General features: G+C 47.6%; 1 protein-coding gene across 3 annotated transcripts in view; it reads left to right on the top strand.

The window, feature by feature from the left end:
- NUAK1 (NUAK family kinase 1) overlaps nucleotides 1-12,355 on the top strand; it is a 73,238-nt gene that overhangs the window by 25,672 nt on the left and 35,211 nt on the right. For all 3 annotated transcript variants that reach the window (XM_047866474.1, XM_047866475.1, XM_047866476.1), the window contains one exon: nucleotides 6,904-7,024. In XM_047866474.1, the coding sequence (XP_047722430.1) occupies nucleotides 6,904-7,024 (121 nt within the window). The remainder of the gene's footprint in view (nucleotides 1-6,903; nucleotides 7,025-12,355) is intronic.

Here is a 12,355-nt window from a genome sequence, read left to right as displayed (position 1 = left end):
CTTGTTGCTTGCTTTTGCCATGGCCGGTGTTGTTAACTTTCCATTGGCCTTTCTCCGCACCCCTGCCCCCCATCCTTTGATTCCTGCCTGGTCAGCCGTGGCCGCTATCTGGTGTTTACAAACCCCAGCGCAGTACAAGGAGTGTAAACGTGCCCGTAATTTCTGAGCTGTGAATTCCACTTCCTTTGTGGCATCACCCCATGCAACAATGACACGCTTAGCCCAGTCCTTGAAGAGGGGGTGTGGAGAGCAAGGGAAGCCTTGTGCACGTCGATAAAAAACATCCCAGGCCTCTCTGGGGGTCCCATGAGCAGGCCCTAGCCCCGTCGGATAAAAATCTGATTTGCTGTTCAAAATTCTGGAAATAGAACACATTTTTCATGGCAGGAGAAAAATGAGCATCATCGGAGGACACATCATCTCTGATGGGGGGTTTTTGGGAATCAAGGATGGAGAACCGACTTAGAGAGGATTATGTTTTCAGAACCTTTTACAAGATTAAAGGGCTGGTGGTGGTACAAGGGGGTTGCCGTTCTTTGAAGAAAAAGCTTTTCCTTACACACTCCATGCTCCCTGGCGTCTGGGCGCATCTCCTCAGCGCGTGTTGATACAGCTCTTGGCTTCCAACCTGCTTCTGTCTGAAAAAACATCCATGTAATGACATGAATCAACAAGCCGGAGAGGAAGAGGCCCATGGGCCCCGTAGAGGACTTGGCTCGGGTCCCTGTAGGGTCGGTTGCATCATGGCAACTTGCTCGAGTGTTGTCTCGAGTTGGCCAGGCTCCTCAAAAAGAGCTGGGGGTCATTTAATTAATTAGGGGCTTTGGCTGCAGGATGGCCTCCTGGGTGGCATCACCGTGGTGATGGCCACGCATAGCCTTTCTGAATGGAAGCCATTTGGTGATCCTGGGGTCTTTGGATCTGTGTGGCCGGTGTGGAACTGTGCCTTGCCACGAACTCTGACCATCAACCAGATAAGAGCAGGAACCCCTACGCCGGCCTCCGCCCTGATTTGGCTGCTTACCTCCACTGCAAGTGGCCTCCGGGCCCCTTGGTGAGAAAAGATCCCCGAGCTGCTCTGACTCCGTGCCCTGGAGCTCCCGTGGAACATGGCCGGGTATGAGATCACACCTTGTGAATGGCCGGGAAGCTGCCAGCTCCTATTGCCGGGATTAGAATGCAAGCTTGTTCCTACTAAGTGATTCTAATGCCGTGTTTATGGTCATGTTTCTTCCCCGCTACTCAGACCCCCAATTCTGCCTCCTGAGACCTCACATATGACCCTATAAAACTTCATGTGCTTGGAGGGGTCCCTTCACACTGACCTTTGAGAGCTTCTGTCACTTGCCTGTCTACCCCAGCTTCTGTCTTTGCTGTCTACCCCAGCTTCATCCACAGCTTCTAGAATCAGCAGGTGGTGGACTCAGGCTGCCTCGGGTGAAGTCTTAGCACTATCTTTTACAAACTGTGTGAGTTTGGGCAGTATTTGTCTTTTCTGTGCCTCAGTTTCCTCCTGTAACAAATGAGGTTTTAGTTAGGATTAAATGAGATAAGGTCCCCTGGCACACAGCTAACACTTACTAAATGCTAGTTACTGCTATTATTAAGAATAGTGCCACTGATCTGAAACTGTTGCTATGTCCTGGCCAAAGAGCATTAAGACCTCACTACTCAAAGTGTGGTCCCTGGACGTGCATCACTATCATCACCTGGGGGTGCACTTGCCAGAAGTGCGGAATCCCAGGCCCCACGCTAGACCTTTGCATTCGGAATCTGCATTGTAACAAGCTGTCCGTGGCCCCTGTCTGAGAAACACTGTTCTAGGACAGTCTCTGCAGGCTGACGTGGCAGTGAATGAGCATCTGTGGGAGGTGGCTGTGGAGGGAAAAGGGCAGTGATTCTCCTGGTCAGAGCCTGGCAAATGTAGAACCTGCCCAGAAATACCTCCACTCCCCAAAGCAGGACAGGAAGACGGCTGGCTGCCCCCCTCTCTGCAGGCGCACAGGCTGGATGTGAATTTTAACCTGCTCTTGCTTACTTATTACAAATCTGGGGAAGGGGAGGAGGTATGTACTGAAAGGGGAGGGGAGAGGCCTATAAGATGATTTGCTGTGGGTTCGTCCCCCCGAAAACATGGTCCAGGACCCTGTGTCTGCCAGGCCTCGTTTATAGTCATCACCATCAGTAAAAGCACCTACTGTGCTCCAGGCACTCTACTTATGTTATTCCCACTCCTTACAACAGCCCCAAGAGGTGGGCCTTGCTAGCCCCATTTTACCGATGAGGAAACTGAGATCTGTGATGGTCAGGCTCCCGGAACGAGGTCAGCTAGTCGGTAAAAGCCTGGCTTTCGCAGCCACTGTCTGCCTCCCAGAACCCTGCCCAGTGACCAAGCTCTTAACATTCACAGCAGCCGCTGTGGCAAAGGACACCCAGCAGGCTGCAGAACAGGTGGCAGATGGTGATTATTCCAAAAAGGAGAAACTGCCTCCATGGAAGAGGAGACTGGGCCTGTTACATTTAACAAGGGTTGGGGACTGGCTGGGCTCAGTGTGCCTCTTAAACAGGCAGGCACCGCAGGGCAGAATTCACAGGTCCGCAGCCAGCCCCGCTGCTGCCTACGGTTTAAACATTAAACTATAGGGTGGCCTTATTTAAAGGCAGACCGTTTTATAAGGCACACGGTGCTGTCTAGACTTGGGAACATTTATGAAAGTGGTTGTACTGCGCGTGAGTTCCCGTCACTCTGCAGGCGGAGTGACATCTCTCTGGCTCGTGCAGGAACAAATTGGATGTTTTGGGGGGAGGGTGTATGGTTTCAGACATTTGGTAATCTCTTCCTGCTGGGCCCTTTCCCCACCTCTATCTTTCTTTGTCGATGTGGGCGAGGACTGAGGGAAACTGGAGAGAAGGTTTTTCTCCAGAATTCTGGCACCCGTGTGTGTTTCTTTGGTAGCCTTCGGTCATGAGGAAGATTGCGTGATCACTTGTGTAATTTTTGCTCGTTGCCCTTGTCCTTCTCCTCCTCTGCTCCCCACCCCCCACCCCAACCTTGAGGGCTGGGGCAGAATCTTGCTGGTTTTCCCTTTTGTGTAGTCCCAGCACTGTGCTTGGTGCCTGGTAGGTACCCAAAAGGAGTAAGTGAATGAACAGTCCAAATGCAGAGAGGCTGAAGTGGATGTCTTGAGGCCATCTTCTGGCCTCATTCTAGGCCATTCTATTCCCCTGGTCACCTGCACAGGTGACCATAAGAAGGAGATGGGGGCGGGGGGGAATAGTCCTGGGGTTGCTTTATCCTTCTGTCTGGTCTCAGGCTCAGATGCCATGGTGATCATGGTGGGGGAGCCCCAGCTGCTCTGGGCTTCCTGACATGTCAGAGGAGGGTACAGTTTAAAGACCTGGAGAGAGATTCTCCTGACTTTTATGTACTTGGGGAACATATGTTCCCTAGGCCTTTACTTGCTGGCCCACGAGGAACCAGGAGGAATTCAAGTGTGCTCCAAGAATGAAAGGAAGGAAAGCAGGAAGGCCCTATATAGGGGGCAGTCTCTTCAGGTTAAACATGTTGCCATTTATTGAACACTTATCCTGGGCCAGGCATGTTCCAAGCACCTGACGTCCCCTTCTTTCCCTACTTGATGGATGAGGAAACTGGAGCACAGAAAGGTTATGTCACCTCTCCAAGGTCACACAGCTAATGAGTGGTTTTAGCCCGGACTCAAAGCCATGTTCCTGACCATTACACAACACGGCTTTGCCTTGTGCTGGCTCACGTTATCCTTCGACTTCATGAAGCAGGCACCACCTTAAGTTACAGGAACTACACTTATAGATCTCTTTCTCCTTTTATAAACAACTCTTTAAAATTGTGACAACCATTCTTAGCTTTCTGGGTCCTACAGAAACAGGCCATGAGCTGGATTTGGTCACAGGCTGAATATGCAGCAAACCAAGAAGCATTTCAGAGGGTGCAGAATGTCCCCACGAAGATGAAGTAGGGAAAGGTGTGGAGAGAGGGAGGTGGCCAGGAGCTGCCTCATCCCCTAAAGGGGTCAGAGGGAGGGTTTCCCTAAGGGATCCTGGAGCTGAAGCCTGAATAAGGATGTAAAGATCCGTGACGTGTAGAGCACTTGGCACAACGTCTGCACCGTATAGGAAGTGCTCCACGACCACCTGCTGTTATTACAGTGGTGGTTACTGTGTCTGTGGTTTGCCGTTAACTGGCTCTGCGACCTTGGGAGGGTCATCTCACTGCCCTTGGGAGTTGAAATGAGAGTCTCCCCCTGGCCTTGACAATTGCATGGTTCTAAGTGATTTCTAGCCCGCCTTCTTCGATGGACTTCCCACCAACCCTTTGAAAGAGGGGGCAGAATGAGCCCTCTTTTACATTTTCAATAGAAGATTCATTGTAGGAAGAGGGAAACTTCTGTGGAGGGACAACCACCATGGTTATTAACATTTATGGAGCCCTTTTAGTTTCCTCAGTGCTGAGTGGGGTTTTGTTAGAATGTGAGCACTTTCCTTTTCATACTGGGCTGGAAACATCCCCCTGGCAAACGGCGCTGTGAGACAGTCGGCCTCCTGCCCCACTGTTGGGGGGAGCTGACCAGTGGGCTTATTTTCTTACCCCCCAGAATGTCTTTACCCTCCCCTGACCCTGGATGGGGAAAGAATTTCTTCCTATTGTCCTTTGACAGTAGAGCCTCCTTGAGGCCAAGTTCAGCCTGCTGCATAATCAAAGGGGTGGTTTCTCCCCTGGCCCATCTTTAGTCCATGGAGGAATGCAGGAGGTGGTCCAACAGCCACCCACATCCTCCATGGCCTGTGTGTGCTCACTGTCTGCTTCCTCCGAGAACAAGCTCCCAGGATCGCAGGCCCTGCTCAGACAAAATAAAGCCTTCCAGTCATATCTTTACATTTGACGTCAGCGCAGGGAGGCTTTTCTCGCTGCATACTGAATGGGGCTTTCGGAGGGCCTTGAGCCCGGCACCCTGGTGAAAAGGGGCCTTGAAGCTGGAGGCTCATTCATCTCTGGGCAGCCTCCTTTTATCCGGCCTCCGCCTCGGGGTCTGCTCCCAGTCTAGGGGAGGACGGTGCCTCTCCCTGGGTTTACAGCAGGGCGTCCAGCGTTTCCAGTCTGCTTTGTCCATTCCTCGATTGCCCTTGCAGTAGGATGCCAGAGAAAAACGAAGCATCGTCCCAGTGTGCCTGTCTTGGTGGTGGTGTTTGACTAGAGTGGTCCTTGTTTTTATGCTCCGGTTTCACTGTCGCTTCTCTGGTCTGGGTTCTCATCACCTAACCGCAGACATCACCCCTGCCTCCCCCTCCCTTCCCTCCTTTCTCCTCCCTCCTCCTTCCCCTTCTGTCTACCTAGCACCTGCCTGCCTGCCCACACTAAGGGTTTTTCAGGCCTGCCACGTGCCAACGCGGAGTTAAGCACGGGAGATAAAGCAGTGAATAAGATCCCCGCTAGTTTAGAGCCAAGTAATGACACAAATACTGATTTCATTACAGCTGGGGAGGCTTTTGCAAAGGAGAGATATGTGGGCCTGCTAGTCCATTGACATTTGTTGGGAGGGCAGCAAATGGCAAAAACAGCAATAATAATAGTAGCTGCCCAATTCTCATTGAATTATAGATGGGCTGATGGTAGTTTCCATGTATAGTGCCTGGTGGGGACCCGGTGTAAACCAGAAGATGCAAACGTTCCCAGATGTGAGTAGCTTCCTGCTGAGGCTGACGGGGCTTCCCCCTGTCGTAATCGAGGTGTGGCCGTGGGCTGCTGGTAATGAGGACGCTGTCTCTCTGGGGTATTTCATGTCTCTGTGATCCAGAGGGATGAGTTAAATGCCTTTCATCTAGGAGAGGGTGGTCCAGGTGAGAGCTGACGTCATAGGAGGACCACTTTGGAAGGGACTAAGCTGGCTGTTGGTAACAAGCTTCCTTGTTACCCATGGACACCTTCCTCCCCCCCCCCCCCCCCCCCCCAGAGTACTTTTTGCCTCCCTTAGAGCCAGGGTGAACTAAATTACCAAGCAACTTGTTTAGGAGCAAAGATGAATCCACTGGCCAACATATTTTTCCTCATTAGATTCCCGTTGTCATTTAATGCCTTTTTATTTATGTGTTTCTTTTGAGCGATTGCTCTGCGCGTTGGCCCTGGCAGGCCTCTACAGTTTGCATTTGCAGACATTGGCACGGGGATCATCTGGGGCCAGGCAGGGAGTCTGGCTGTCCCTCCCTTTGTTTCATCCTGATTTTTCTATAGCAGAGCCTTTTTGTCTCGTCACGTCACGTCACGTGCGATGGAAGGTGCCCGGGGCCAGAGGAAGGATGAAGGAAGGATTTGGCCTCTGAGCAGTTGCACAACCACAGCATAGGCTGGAGTCTTAAAACCCTGCATTTGAGCAGAACTGGCCTGGAGAAGCGCCGTGCAAGGAAGCTTTCACCAGCCATTGCTGCAGCAGCTGCCCGCTGGGGCTGAGTGATACTGATTTCACCCATCCATGTTTAATCATCTATACCCTGTCAACTGAGCTCTTCGGTTTCCCTTTTTCAAAGCATCAGGATTCCTAGAGTAAACGAATTTGGCCACGTGAAGCAACCTCTGCTTTATGGAAAAACAACAACAACAACAACAAAACAAGGGAAACAAGACCAAAATAAAACCCCCTAACCCAGCGTCCCAAACCCCAGGCTCTTGGACTCTGATGTTTTCTGTTGTCAGGAGAAGGGTGTTTTTGCTATAAATGAAAGACGTGACAGGGGGTATTTTGAAGCTTTGTTTTGGTTATTGTCGGTTCTGCCAACAAGTAACATCTGTATTTATTTTCCAAACTCCCCCAATGGCTGATTTGCATCTGTTTAGTCCTCTGAGTAACATTTCATTTCCTGACTTTATAGGTTGCTATAAAATCCATTCGTAAGGACAAAATTAAGGATGAACAAGACATGGTTCACATCAGACGAGAGATTGAGATCATGTCATCCCTCAACCATCCTCATATCATCAGTATTTATGAAGGTCAGTGATTTTTTTTTTTTTCACCCGCGTATCAGTTACCATTTCTCATACGATGGGGCCTGCCAAGATTTTTAGGTAATTGCCCTTCTGGGCAAGAGCCAAGTAGTTTTTTTCTTCATGATGCAAAAATAGCTGGGTGTTATCTCCTATTTGGTTACCTCGAACGCAACCAGACACACGGAGCACGGCTCCCTTTGGTCATAAATAGCTCCGGCTGGTGCCTTCTTCCGCCTCCCGGCCAGTTCCTTGGCGGTTGCTAGGCAACCCGCCTTATTAAAAGCCAGTATGCGAGACAGCCATGGTTTCTGAAAAATGGCAGTTTGCTGGGTGACCAGGGTCATGGTGGATCCATTGTAAAGGTCATTGCCTAACGCAAATGCCCCAGTAGTGGAGTAATGAGTGACTCCAAGTTAGGCTCTTTGAGTTGGGAATTAGCTTTGAGCAGGTCCGGAAAGTACCAAGAAAGAGGAGGGATCTCTCGGTGGAGCAGATGCTTCACAAATGGAGTCCAAGTCGTAAGTGGTGTTTGTGGAAGAGCGGGGCTGGGAAAAAAGTCACACAAATGCTTGAACTTCAACTCGTTGGTCCTTCCTGGGAAGAAATGGAGAGTATAAACTTCCTATAGCCTATCTTTTCTTTTTTTTAATATCTTGTAAAAAAAATTACTTGAGCAATATGTATTTATTGCAGGAATTATTGAAATAAAAAAGTTAAAATTTAAAAATATTTTCAGGGGCACCTGGTTGGCTTGCCAGTTAAGCATCTGACTTTCGCTCAGGTCATGATCTTGCGGTTCGTGGGTTCCAGCCCCGCATCGGGCTCTGGGCTGACAGCTCAGAGCCCGGAGCCTGCTTGGGATTCTGTGTCTCCCTCTCTGTCTGCCCCTTCTGCGCTTGAACTCTGTCTCTCTTTCTCAAAAGTAAATAAAAATAAAAAAATAAATAAATAATTCAATTCTAACCCCCCAGTTCTAATATCACTCTGGCTATATTTATTTATATTTTATCTACTTCTCTATATCTGTACATGATTTTTATCCAAAGTTAGATCTTACTGTTTATACCATTTTTTAACTTAAAATTGTTTCATGTTTTATACTATGCATCTCTTTCTATGTCAATAAATATTCCCTGTAGGGACAGTTTGAAAGACTATAGTATTCCATTTATGGAGGTATCATAATTTACTGAATCTAATTCCTTTTCTTAAATATTTAAGTTGTTTCAGATTTCTAGTTATTATAAACAGAGCTTTAGTGATCCTCCTTGTAATCATTTTTATATTCATTTCCGTAATTTTTTTTTCTTATGACAAATTTTCTAGGCTTGGACTTCCTGAGTCAAAGTGTTTCTCCAGAATATTTTTAAATATACAGTCGAGTCAGAAAAATGAACCTATTTTTAATTTGGTATAATCGTAATATTTTTAATTATGGTCTGAGCATAATAAGTTACACAGTAGTGGCTAAGAGGAAGCCAGATGGTAACCTGAAAGTTTTTCTGGTATCTATTCTAAGTGCTCCTTCTTCTGGTTCTCTGCTGTTTTTTGCCATTTTTCCCCCTGTTGTCTCTATTTTTTCTCCTCATCCAGAAGTAAATGTTGGTAACAGGTTTTATCTTGATTTTTCTGAAGCTCATTTTTGGAGCCCTTGAGGATAGAATGCTTGAGGGAAATCTTCGTTCATTCATTTATTCTCTCCACAAACATCCTTTGCAGTCATTTTCCAAGTGCAGACTCTGAACCAGTAACATTAGTATCAATTAGGATTGTTAGAAATGCAGATTCAAGGGCCTCACTGAGGACCTGATGAATGGGCAACTCTGGGGTGGGGCCCAGAAGTCTGTGTTTTAACGAGGATGGGAACCAGTGGCCTACTGAGTATCTGTGTCTGGTTAAGCACTGTGTTAAATGTGGTTAAAAATCTCATTTTCAAGGCACAATACAAAGCATGATAGAAAAATACTATGTAGATATACAAGCAACATATCTAGCACTGTGGAGTCCTGGAGCTTAGATGTTTTCATGACATACAGGCTGGGCCATGAAGGAGGTGTGTTTTTGTTTTTGTTTTGTTTTGTTTTGTTTTGAGGAAGAATTGGCAAAAGTAGAATTCTACGTTGATAAAATGAATCTGAATATGCCTGTCAATGAGGGGAATTTCTAGAGTTTAGAAGTGAGTGGAGATACAAAATGCAGGATGAGAGTGAGTTTTATACAATTCTGAGTGTTTTTCCTCCATGTGACCTGATTACCATGAAAACCTGAAGGCAGCTGTAAAGGATGATCAGTACAGTGTAGACCCGTGTGGGTGCCATGCTCTGTGTGCGGTGCTGTGCTTGGGATTTCTTGGCTTAGGGGAGGAGCCTTCTTTATCAGGAAGTTGGAGAGAGTGCGAACCCAGTATGAAGTTTGCAGACTCTTTATTTGGGAGATGGTCTGTGATAACTGAAGTCTGGCACAGAGAAGCCTGACTTCTTCACCGGCATCGTGCTCACTTTGGCCTTGGGAATCCTGAAGGTGGAATGGAGAACAGGAATCTGTACTCTCAAGGGAAGGACAGAGGTGAAACTTAATGGAAAAACATTCTGTTATCAAGGTCAGGTTGGTCTCAGTTCAGCTCCTGCTGGAGGCTTCAAGAAGAAGAGAAGCCCTTGCTTATAACTTTAAAGGTGGGTACCACATAATTTAAAGTTCTTTGGGTGACTAGAAATAATTTCCATCAAGGTCTCAGGTGGGAGTTTGGGCCTCAATTCATAAAACCCTATCAATAGGTTTTCGGGAGTCAGGAAAGAGCCTGAGTTCTGACATCAGACTCTTGTGTTTTAGTCCCAAATCCTTCACTGTGGCCTCAACATGAGACTTTGAGCAAGTTGAGGGGTTTCTCAGGGCATCAATAACCACACTTATAAGATGGGGGTAACAGTTCTACCTCTAAGGGTTGTTGACAGGAATTAAATTAGATGATACATGTTCTGATAGGCTTAAAAAAGGTAGTTATCGTGAAGACAGTGTACTCATTACAAGTGGTTCCTTTGGCCTCGTCCATTGGCAAGGGCCAGTGGGTGAACTGCAGAGTGCTTATAAACCCCCTGAAATAGTGTATAACTGCACTGTCCAATACAGAAGCCACTAGCCATAGATGGATATTTAACTTAGAATTACTAAAATAAAATGATTAAAAATTCAATTTGTCAGCCCCACTACTCACATTTCAAGTCCTCGATAGCCACATGAGTCTTGGCTGCCATATTGGACAGCGTAGATTCAGATCTTGTTCATCCTTGCAGGATAGGACCATGCTGGTATGTAATGTTTTAGATGTTGGGCAGTGCCTACATTAGTTTTTTCCGAGGAGAGGGTGGGTAGGTTTTGTTAGATTGTCAGAGGGATTCCTGACCTCAAATAGGTTAAAAAAAAACCTCTACTGCCACCAAACATTTTATGGCCTGCAGAATACCATACAAATGAAATTAATTGTTTTTATCCAGAAAACTCCCAGGGACTTAAATGTGGATTTTTTTTTTTTTTGGCTTTTAATTTCTTAGAAATCTCTGGTTTCTGTTCTGTTCTCTTTCCCTTCTCCCACGCAAGTTCTGTTTCTCCCACATCCACTAAATAACTGTGGAGGAGGGCAGCTCCCCTCCCTTCCCCGGAGGTTTGGAGCCAGGGATCGCCAAGGCGCTCTTCCAGCCCCTACACCTCCACCTGTGACCCCGCAGTCTCCAGGGTCTTCTGACTTTATCTGCTTTGCTGCCCAGGACCCTGGGACCCGGCTTTGAGAGCTAAGTTAGATCTCTCAATGTCATCTGTAGAACTCTGTATAATTTGCAAAGCTCCCCCATGTCGCACCTTATTTGCTCCCTGTGGCAAACCTGTGAGGTGGGCAGGCCAGGTGTCCCATTTTTCAGTTGTAGAGACTGAGACTCTGGAAGGTTAGGACTTGCTGGGTGTATCAGTTTGATGTAGTGGCCACAACAGGACGCCACAGACTCGGTGGCTTGCACAACAGAAACGTGTTGTTCCTCTGCTCTAGAGACTAGAAGTCCCAGTTCTGGGTATCAGAGTCAGAGGGTAGTTTTCCTCCAAGCCTTTCTCTTTGGCTTATAGATGGCCATCTTCTCCCCGTGTCTTCATGTGGTCTCCCCTCTGTATGCACCTGTGTCCAAATTTCCCTTTCTTATAAGGACACCAGTCACACTGGACTAAGGCCCATTCTGATGTTCTCATTTAATCTTAATGATCTTTTTAGAGGCCCTGTCTCCAAGTAGGGTCACATTCTGAGGTCCTGGGCATTGGAATTTCAACCTATGAATTTGGGGGACCCAATTCAGTTCATAACAGGGTATCATGGCTAGCTGGTGGCCCTGGCACACAGGCCTAGTGACCCCATTTGTCTTTTCCTCCGCCGGGCCTCAACCCTGTATTTCTGATCTTGTGTCTTAATTTGCAGGCTCCTCAGCCTACCTCTGTGCCCTAGGCATCCTCCTTAGGTTGGCCTTTTCAATCCTTTGCATCCCTGGGGTGTGGTAGGGGCAGCTTGGTGGCAACAATGGTGGGGGGACCTGAGTGTGTGGTTTCTCAGCCAATCACAGTGTGAAGGGGAACTTTCTCCCTGGAAGCTGATTGGTTGCCTGACAGGCCAATCAAGAGCCTTAGCTGAGTACGGAAATGTACAAATTTGCCGAATGAAAAATCAGTGCTTCGCATCTAACCGGCTGTTTGGACATTAGCCAAGTGAATAGGACTATTGAAGATCCTTACAATTTCTTCTTTAGCCAGGACTTTTATGATTTAAAGTGTGCACACTCTCTCTCACACACACACACACACACACACACACACACACACCAGTAGCAGCAGCAGCAGTCCCAGCAGTAGCAACGTGGCAGAGCAATGATGTATCTAACCCCGTATGTTTAGGAACTTTGGGCTTTCACAAGGGGAAGGCGCTATCTTGGACTGTACTATCCATGATATTGACATACTAGTTCCAGAGAAAAAGCAATTCATTCATTAACAAAATAAAAATACAAATTGGATGCTTATTACATGCCAGGGCCTGTTCTAGACACTAAGAATATTGGGGTGAACAGGACAAGCTCTGGTCTCACGGGGCTGACATTCAGTGAGTGAACAGATATGTGGCTACTGAGCTGAAGCCTCAGTGGAACAGGTAGTGAGCCCCCCGAAGTTGCGGGCATGCCAGGCAAGGGGAACAGCATGTGCAAACGAACCAATGCTCAGAGGAGGGAAGGACCTCGTGTTGACAGAAGTGACAGAGGGTCTATGAGGCTGAGGGAGTGAGTGAGCAGGAGGGGGTGGAGGAGGCTG

Source organism: Prionailurus viverrinus, chromosome B4, assembly GCF_022837055.1.
Source record: "Prionailurus viverrinus isolate Anna chromosome B4, UM_Priviv_1.0, whole genome shotgun sequence".
Taxonomy (NCBI): domain Eukaryota; kingdom Metazoa; phylum Chordata; class Mammalia; order Carnivora; family Felidae; genus Prionailurus; species Prionailurus viverrinus.
This window is presented reverse-complemented; position numbering and strand designations above follow the sequence as displayed.